This window comes from Alosa alosa, chromosome 11, assembly GCF_017589495.1.
Source record: "Alosa alosa isolate M-15738 ecotype Scorff River chromosome 11, AALO_Geno_1.1, whole genome shotgun sequence".
Classification (NCBI taxonomy): domain Eukaryota; kingdom Metazoa; phylum Chordata; class Actinopteri; order Clupeiformes; family Clupeidae; genus Alosa; species Alosa alosa.
The window spans coordinates 22062444-22072443 of NC_063199.1; the positions used below are offsets into that span (position 1 = coordinate 22062444).

The window sequence follows — 10000 nt, forward strand, 5'->3', positions numbered from 1 at the left end:
GTGTGATGTCTGTATGCTACTGAAACCTTGAATTTCCCCTTGGGGATCAATAAAGTATCTATCTATCTATCTATCTATCTATCTATCTAGAGATACAGTAAATGAACACACACACACACACACACACTCATTTTCCACATGTGGAAAATGACCCTTAAGGAACAGATAAGGAACAGATCCTAACTGGACGCAGCTTACAGGTGAATTCCCATGTGGAAAATCAGGTGAACAGGATCGGACTCCACAGAGTGACCTTTTACTGTGCAGTACACTGGCCTTGACACACACACTGGCCTTGACACACACAGGCCTTATAAGGTCGTAGACACACTTCTGTGTGTGTGTGTGTGTGTGTGTGTGTGTGTGTGTGTGTGTGTGTTTAATCGTGCCCGTGTATGTGTGTGACATCTGAGGACATCACAAGAGTGTGTGTGTCCACCAGAATGGCTCTTGTCCAGGCGAACAAACAGATGGGTGTTGCGTGTCAGTGGGACTAAACTACCAGGGCGAGAAGATCCCCTCAACCCTCTCCATTCCTCATCCCTCTCCTCTTCCACATCCCTCTCTCTCCATCCATCTCTCTCTCTCTCCATCCCTCTCCTCTTCCACATCCCTCTCTCTCTCCATCTCTCTCTCTCTCTCCATCCCTCTCCTCTTCCACATCCCTCTCTCTCTCCATCTCTCTCTCTCTCCATCCCTCTCCTCTTCCACATCCCTCTCTCTCTCCATCTCTCTCTCCCTCCATCCCTCTCCTCTTCCACATCCCTCTCTCTCCATCTCTCTCCTCTTCCACATCCCTCTCTCTCTCTTCATCTCTCTCTCCCTCCATCCCTCTCCTCTTCCACATCCTCTCTCTCTCCCATCTCTCTCTCTCCCTCCATCCCTCTCCTCTTCCACATCCCTCTCTCTCCATCTCTCTCCTCTTCCACATCCCTCTCTCTCTCTTCATCTCTCTCTCCCTCCATCCCTCTCCTCTTCTACATCCCTTTCTCTCTCCATCTCTCTCTTCTTTATCCCTCTCTCTCATCCCTCTCTCTCCATTCCTCATTTCTCTCCTCTTCTACATCCCTCTCTCTCTCAATTCCTCTCTATCCCTCTCTCTGTGCTTCTCAGCACCTCTCTCCTTCCCCCTACATCGCTCTCTCTCTCTCTGTTATTCTCTCTCTCTCTCTCCTTCCTCTCCTCTTCTACATCTCTCTCTCTCTCTCTATTCCTCTCTATCCCACTCTCTCTGTGCTTCTCAGCACCCCTCTCCCCCCCTCTCTCTCTCTCGCTCTCTCTCTTGCTGCTGGCTCCTAAATCTGATTGTGCTGCCGCTCAGAGCTGCTGTCTGTAAATGCCACTTCATTTAGCCTCCCTCATGCCCCACTGATGGGTCCGTCTTACACACACACACACACACACACCCACCCACACACACACACACACACACACACACACACACACACACACACACACCCCCCACACCCCCCCCCCACACACACACACCCCCCCCACACACCCCCCACACACACACACACACACACACCCCACACACACACCCACTCATCATCACACTCACGCCTCACTGATGGAGCCCTGAGCCTCCCTCTGATGGGTCCCCTCCTACACGAGCAGCACACATCAGAAACACAGTCACACTTGGGTCCAGTCAATGTCTAGACGCACACACACACACACACACACACACACACACACACACACACACACACACACACACACGCACAAACACACACACACCTGCTCAGTCCACTGTACATCACATTCTGCACAAGTGAACTCCACATCAGATCATATCATATGCAATATATTAGTCTATGTTGTTACATGTTAAAGGTTTAAGTAGGTCCTCTATTAAGTAATGTAGTGTGGATAGTCCAGTATACTAGCCTGACGTAAGTTCGGCTGGCACCCAGGCTACCAGTATACAGCAATAGACACCATATAGCGTGTCCTTACAGCACTCTTCCCTGGTTTGAGTGTCAGGATTTAGGGGGTGGTTGGAGGTGAACTGTTCCTTCTTAAATTAGCCGTCAAAGGCATCGCTGCTTCCCCTGCATCTTTTTAAGAGTTTCGTCTCTTTGTCTCTCCCAGCCTGAAAACAACCCTGCCCTGTGCCCTTGGCTGGGGAGGTATGGAGGTCGGCCCTGCGTCCCACCAGAAGGGTCTCGAGGGGTTTTGGGGGGGCACCTGGGGAGTGTGGGGGCAGAATCGCAGGTGGGAGTTGAGGGGTGTGGAGAGGTGGGGGTGGGGATCACGTCACAGACGGGCACTGTTCTCCGTTATGTAAGGCCATGACTATGCATCAGACTCTATGAATAACCATGGGGAGTTAATTGATATTCCTCCCAATGTGGCGTTGGGGATGTATGTCCTAAAGGTTGCATATAAATCAGATTGAAATTTTTGCGCCATTTCTCCCCTCCCGGATGCAATCTATCAAAAAATATTGTCATTTTACGGGGGGAAACAGCCGTGACATTGTCGGGTCAGAATTAAAGTGGAGACGTGCACTCATTCCCAAGCAAGTCTTGGAGCATCTAACCCTGACCAAGAGACTTGCTCAAGGGCACTCTCTGGCGTGTCCCACACGGGCTGTGCCTCCCTGATCTCTCCACATGGTCAAGCGTGGTGTGACCGGGATGTTTGATATACTGCCTATGGCTGGTTGGTCCTGATGAGAGCCTCCCTGCTGTATATCAGGCATCGTGGGCAGTGACTGAGCCGGGGTGTCTGGCCTGAGTACTGCCAAGAGCACTAACTCCTCATGGGGGACTGAGGGAGACAGCTGAAGCACGCATTTTAGCTCAGGGACGGCCGAGAAGGCTACCCTGATGTCAACGTGCTGCCCCTGTGATGCCACAACACCTGATTCTGATGGTAACTCACCATTCTGGTACTAATATGCTCAAGTGTCAGAACACCCCTCTGATGCTAACACAGTGCTCTGATGCTAAAACGCTGTTCCAATGATAAAAAGCTGCCCTGATTCTAAAGGCACAATGCAAAGACACTGTGAACCACGGACATAACTACTCTAAGGCAAACACACAACTCTGACACTAACATGCTGTTTTGATGCTAATGCATTTCTCTGGTGCTAATCTGATGCTCTGATTTTACAAGCAGCTCTCTGATGCTACAAACTGCTTTGGTGCTAAAGGCACCTTTTTGATGCTAACGAACTGCTGTGATGTTAAAGGCACCTTTTTGATGCTAACAAACTGCACTGATGCTAAAGGCACCTTTTCGATGCTGACACACCACTCAGTCTCCATCTCTCCTCTTCTCGATGCACTCTGCTATGGGCTAATCTCGTAGAACAGGCTGCCAGGGTCACAAAGCCTCTCTCTGATGCTAAATGCACCTCTCTGATGCTGACTGCAGCTCTCCTCTTCTCTATGCACTGCTATGGGCTACTCTCGTAGAGCAGGCTGCCAGGGTCATAGGATTGATTCCTAGGCAGCTCACACTTGCTGACGCGTCCATTAAATGCATGAATATGCAACTGAATCATTCCCACCAAAGGAATCCACATAAATTACTCTGAATAATCCCCAACGACTATGGACTTAAACACACCACTACATCAGAGAGCATTGGTCTACACATCGGGTAACTCCAGAGTATCGGCATATGAGATACTAGCTCCGGGGCCCAGTCATCTATAGAGATAATGAGTACTTCTAGGGTTCACACACTCCTCTCTACAGTCTCCTATCTAACTGTAACACAGAGATCCAGGAGACTCCATTACCATGCAGCCCAGTCCTTACTCCACATGACAAATTAGCCAACATTGTTCAGCCGCTAATTCATTTGCACTAGCCTAGCGTAGCAGAGCTCACATATAAAACCAAGCCGCACAGCTCAGTTATAATACATTAGACATAGCTCAGTGTCATAACACTGCCCTACGTCACCAAGCTCAGTAATTATAGAACAATGACAAGACTCTGCTTGTGCAGTCATACCAGGACACTATTAAACATAGAATAATAAAATGACAGCAAATAGGAGATGACACATGAGTAGTATTAATTAACTACTGTAGCACACAAAGCCAAGCAATAATTCTGTGTTTACTTTACAGTAGTATGAGTGTTAGGATATTAATAATAATTCATAATGGCTAATCTCTCTCTAGATCTACACGATCCCAGAAATGAAAACCTGACACATCAATACCTCAAAATACAACAGGCACTTAACACTACAGAACACTAAATAATATTTCATACTACACACACATCAATACCTCAACACACAACAAGCATAACAGAATACTTACTTCATACCACACACTTCAAAACACCCTATAACATGCTGTTCAAATTAACAACACAGACCAATAATCAAAAGCTGTCCAAGCATAACAACACAATCTTACCATCTACAACTGTGTGAGACACTCAGGATGAGCACCACACACACACACACACACACACACACACACACACACACACACACACACACACACCTGCAGTCAGCCTCAGTGCAGTGATAGAGGGGGTATGAGAGAAACTGCTCTTGTCCTGATTGCATGACTATCTTAAAGCCCTGGACTCACACACATACACACACACATACATCCTCTCTGGTGCGGGACTGGCAGCCCTCTGTCCCAGCAGACTGTCCAATCACAGGGCTGCTGGGGTGTGACGGACAGCTGTCTGGGTGGTGAGCGTGTGAGAGGCGTGCAGGGGCCGGTCTTACCTTTGACTCTCTCGCCGCGGTTCAGCTGTATCTCGCCCTCCCCCTGCGGTGCGTACGGCTTGACCACGATGAAGGTGCGGCCTGGGACGGCACTGTAAAGTTTCCGTTTGGGGCCGCGGGCGGCCGAGGGGGCGGCGGGGGTCGGGGGCGGTGGGCTGGGCTCCCTCTGGACCGACCCGGGGCTGTAAACAAAAACATAGGTTACCGTGGTGATCCCGGGCAGCTGGCAGCTGAAGCCGGTGGTCACCGACATGGTCTCTCCGCCGGCGGGTTGTTCTGTGTCCAAGAGCCGGCCGTCCGGCCAGCCAGCGAGCGTGTGTATGCGTGAGTACGCTCTCACACATGCGCTGGCGCGTCACACACACACATGTGCCGCGCCATGCCTTGGTGACTCTTGACGACCTGGCAGGACCCTCGTGGACAGTTAGGTCACTTCTTCTTAACCTTTCTCTCTCTCCCTCCCTCCCTCCCTTGCTTTCTCTCCCTCGCTTTCTCTCCCTCCTCCTTTGCCTTGTTGCCTGGTCCTCCCTCGCTCTTGCTTTCGGCGCACACTTACACTCACATTCACACACACACGCTAACACTTTCTTGTAACACAAACACACACACACACACACACACACACACACACACACACACACACACTCCCTCCGCCCCCTGTTTCCCCCTCCCTCCCCAGCACGTGCGTTGCCCGTTGCGGCTTAGCGGCCCGGTTGCCAGGTGGGCGCTGCTGGCGGCTGGCGTCCCGTCCTCTCATCCGCCCGCGGCTCGCTCTCTGGCTTTCCCCCTCCGTCACAAACACAAACACACGCGTCGCGCCACACACACACACACACCGCAGCGCCTCCGTTGATGGTCGTGGCTCCTCCCTCTCTGCTCTCTCGACAACCCTCTCAGCCCAAAGCTGCACATTCTATCAATCGTATTGGTTGTTGCGGCGACAACCCTGCAGCTGGCAGGGGTTGGTGTGTGAGTGTGTGTGCCTGCGTGTGCGTGTGTGTGTGTGCAGTGTGCAGAAGGTATGTGCTGGCAGGAGGAGCGCGTCGCCTCCCGGACACACCTCTTCATACCGAACGCAACAACACACACACACACACACACACACGCACGCACACACACACACAGGGACACACACACCGGCTCGGCTCCTCCCACTGGCTCCTCAATTCCGCTCCCTCCTCCCTCCCTCCCTCCTTCTCTCTCTCTCGCTCTTGCTTGCTTTCTCTCTCTCAATCCTGTCTTCCTTTTCCCCCTCTATCTTCTCTGGTCCCCTACTCTCCATCCTTTCCTCTGTCTCTCCCTCTCTCTCTCTCTCTCTCTCTCTCTCTCTGTTTCTCTTCCAGTGTGTTGAATGTTAATGCCGCTGCAGGCTGACTAGCTGCTGCTTCACGTCTGTCTCATTCATCTCAGAGGCTGCAGCTTCTCTGCTCTCCCATTCATCACACACACACACACACACACACGCATACACAGCTGCACACCATTCAGCCATCGGATGGTCCTTCTCCCTGTCCTCTCGATCAGTGTGTGTGCTTGCGCGCACACGTACACAGACATGCACAGACACACACACACACACACACACACACACACACACACACACACACACACACATACATACAGACACCACAGACACACACTCACACAGACCACAGACGCTGGACGTAAATGATGCTGGACGGTAAACATGCTTCCTATCTATGTGCATGTATACATGAGTCTGTACTTGGATATGAGAGAGAGAGAGAGAGAGAGAGAGAGAGAGAGAGACAGGGAGGGAGAGACAGGGAGAGAGAGGGAGAGAGGGTGGGTGAGAGGAGGATAGAGAGAGAGAGAGAATGAGGGGAAAGGGAGAATGTGATTGTGTTGCAGCATTGTAGTTTAAAAGCTCAGTTCATGTTTCTTTTTCCTGTGGTGATTCAGAGGGGTGAGTTCCTCCTTCACTGGTAGATCAATCAGAAAACACCCCCAGCCACCCCCTCCCCTCCTGTCTCTCTCTCTCTCTCTCTCTCTCTGATTTCCCTTTCCCTCTCTCACTCTCTCCTTCTCTTTCTCCTATAGCTATTCTCACTTTGCTCAGCTTTCTTGTTCAGTCCATTCTCACTCTCCCTCTCTCTCTCTCTCATACACACACACACACACTCACAGACACACACACTCCCTCTCTCCAAACATTGGGCTCGGTGACGGCTTTCCAATTACTGCAGGGATACTAGAGCCGGCATGGCTACTGCATGCTAATGCAGGAGAGAGTTAGAGAGGAAAGGAGAGGAGAGGAGAGGAATGGAGAGAGAGAGGAGGAGGAGGAGGAGGAAGGAGAAGAAGAGGAGAAGAGAGTGGGTCTGTGATGTGAAGGAGAGTGTGGAGATGAAGGCAGAGGAGAAGGGGTAGAGGAGAGATGAAGAAGAGATAGAGAGAACTGGGGAAGGAGAGAGAGAGAGAGAGATGCTGTGTTTTTGTATTTTCAAAGTGTGTCTATATGACTGTTCCACACCTCTATCAACCTTTCCTTTAGATGCTCTTACCAATAAAGCACTTTGAACTGAAAAGGAGAGAGAGAGAGGGGGAGAGATAAAGAGAGAGAGTCTAGAGAAAATTAGTGAAAGGAGGAAGAAGATAGAATGGAAAAGGGAGAGGAAGAGATGGGAAGAAGTAAAAAGAAAGAGAGAGGTGTCTGATATCAGGGGAATGGGCAGATGATTACAGTGGACATAGAGAAGAAATAAAAAGAGACTGATAGGGAGGAGATGGAGGAGAGAGAGAGAGGGAGATAGAGATAGGGAAAAGAGAGGAGAGAGAGAAAGAGGAGATACAGAGAGAGAGATATAGAGAGAGAGGAGGAGAAAAGGGAGGGGGAGAAAGAGGGGAGGGGAGAGAGAGGGGGGAAAGATGGAGAAACAGAGAGGGAGAGATGGAGAGAGAGGGGGAGGAGAGAGGGGGGAAAGATGGAGAAACAGAGAGGGAGATGGAGAGAGAGGGGGAGGAGAGAGGGGGGAAAGATGGAGAAACAGAGAGGGAGAGATGGAGAGAGGGGGAGGAGAGGGGGGGGAAAGAGTAGGCAAATGCTGGAGTTGGCGTGGAGTTGGATCCCCATCCCTGTATTGATCAGCTACCTCCTATCCTATCCCATAATAATCAGCACTGAAAATCATCGCCTCACATCCACAACTTAACATATTCTTCACACTCCCTTAAGCAGAAACACACACTGAGTCTCTCACTCTCTCACACACACACACACATGTCACACGTGAAAAATCAGTTTATTCTAGTAAGCACTTATTCTACCTCAACCATCCACACACTTAGCGCCACTCTGACCCATTGGGAAGTCTGGGTATCTTTGAGTCATTCTGTGGCGCAGAAACACAATCTTCCCCTGGCACCCAACAGAACCGCATGAGGCAGATGAGGCACACAGAGCACACGGAACACACACCTATCGGAACCGCATGAGGCACACGAGGCACAGGGCACTCATCGGAACCGCATGAGGCAGATGAGGCACACAGAGCACACGGAACACACACCCATCGGAACCGCATGAGGCAGATAAGGCACACGGAACACAAACTTATTGGAACCGCATGAAGCGCAAGAGGCACACGGCACCCATCAGAACCACATGAGGCAGATGAGGTACACGGAGCACACGGAACACAAACATATGGGAACCACATGAGGCACACACACAGAACACAGGGCACCCATCGGAACCACGAGGCACACGGAGCACACGGCACCTATCGGAACCGCATGAGGCACACAGAGCACATGGAAGGCATGACTGTGTTCACTTAGCTGTGAATGTTAGCTGTGAATGGTGACACACTCAGTTTGCTCTATCTCTGAGGTTAGTTCCACAAGCTGACACTACAGGCTAGACACAAACCTGACACACAAACACACACTCAGACACAAATACACAACCACACAACACACATGCACACATCCCCACATAGCCTACAGACACACACACACACACACACACACACACACACACAGACACAAAAACACAAGGATTGGGGTACAGTACGGCCTATGAATCTGACAGTTGTGATAGCTAGTGACACGTAGCTCTATTCAGGTAAGACACAGCATGGCACCCCCTCGCCTGTCTTCAGTTAGGTGGTTTAATTACTCCACACAGACAGACAGGGTTTGTCTGCACATAGCTCTGTCTGACACATGTCACACCTCAACACACCACCATCAGGTGCTGTTCCGCTGCTCATGTGACACACACACACACACACACACACACACACACACACACACATGCCCACACACACACACACACACACACACACACACACACACACACATACACACACACATGTGCACGCACAGACACACACACACACACACACACACACACACACACACACAGTCTGATCAGGGACAGTCTGAAGAGGAGAACAAACACACCCAGCTGTGATGCTTGTGGTCCTCTAGTATGTTGTGCTATTTTGATGTGGTTTTGATCTTGCAATGTTTTGCGTCATCTAACGAGTGACATTCTCCTGCCGTCAAGCTTTGAACAGACGTTAGCAGAGCTGATGCTGCCTCAAACCTCACCCCTCCACACACACCTCCACACACACACCCCTCTCATACCCTCTCTGCCTCAAACCTCACGTCAGAGCAAGGTGTGTGTTCAGAGTAAGGGTTGGAAGGTTGGGGTTGTAAGGGTTATGCTTAGCGCTTAGGGTGCCTTGAAAACTGCTATATAGATGCAATGTATTGTTGATGTTATTGTGTAAGGTTGGGGTTGTTAGATTGGGACTAGGGTTGGAAGGTTGGGGTTGTTAGATTGGGACTAGGGTTGTAAAGTTGGGATTAGGGTTGTACGGCTACAAGGTTAGGGTTGATGTTGTAAGGTTTGGGCTGTTAGATTGGGATTAGGGTTGTAAGGTTGGGGTTGTAAGGATGGGGTTAGTGTTGTAGGTTGGGATTAGGGTTGTACGGCTGGGGTTTTAAAATCGGGATTACGGTTGTAATTGGAATTAGGGTTGTAAAAAAAACATCTATCTATCTAAAATTAGGGTTGTTAGATTGGGATTAGGGTTGTAAAATCGGGGTTAGGTTTGTAAAATTGGGATTAAGGTTGTGTGTTAGGGTTGTAAAGATGAAGTTCTAAAATGTGTTAGGGTTATACAATTGGTATAAGGGTTGAAAAACTGGGGTTAGGGTTGTAAAATTGAGGTTAGGGTTGTAAAATTTGGATTAGGGTTAGACAATTGGGGCTAGGGTTGTAAAATTGGGGTTAGGGTTGTAAGGTTGG

The 10000-nt window shown here is 50.0% G+C and overlaps 1 protein-coding gene across 1 annotated transcript in view; it reads right to left on the reverse strand.

Moving 5' to 3' along the window:
- shank3a (SH3 and multiple ankyrin repeat domains 3a) overlaps nucleotides 1–10000 on the reverse strand; it is a 172773-nt gene that overhangs the window by 81909 nt on the left and 80864 nt on the right. Inside the window, 1 exon segment of the mRNA XM_048256121.1 lies at nucleotides 4717–4898. Coding sequence (XP_048112078.1) covers nucleotides 4717–4898 — 182 coding nt within the window.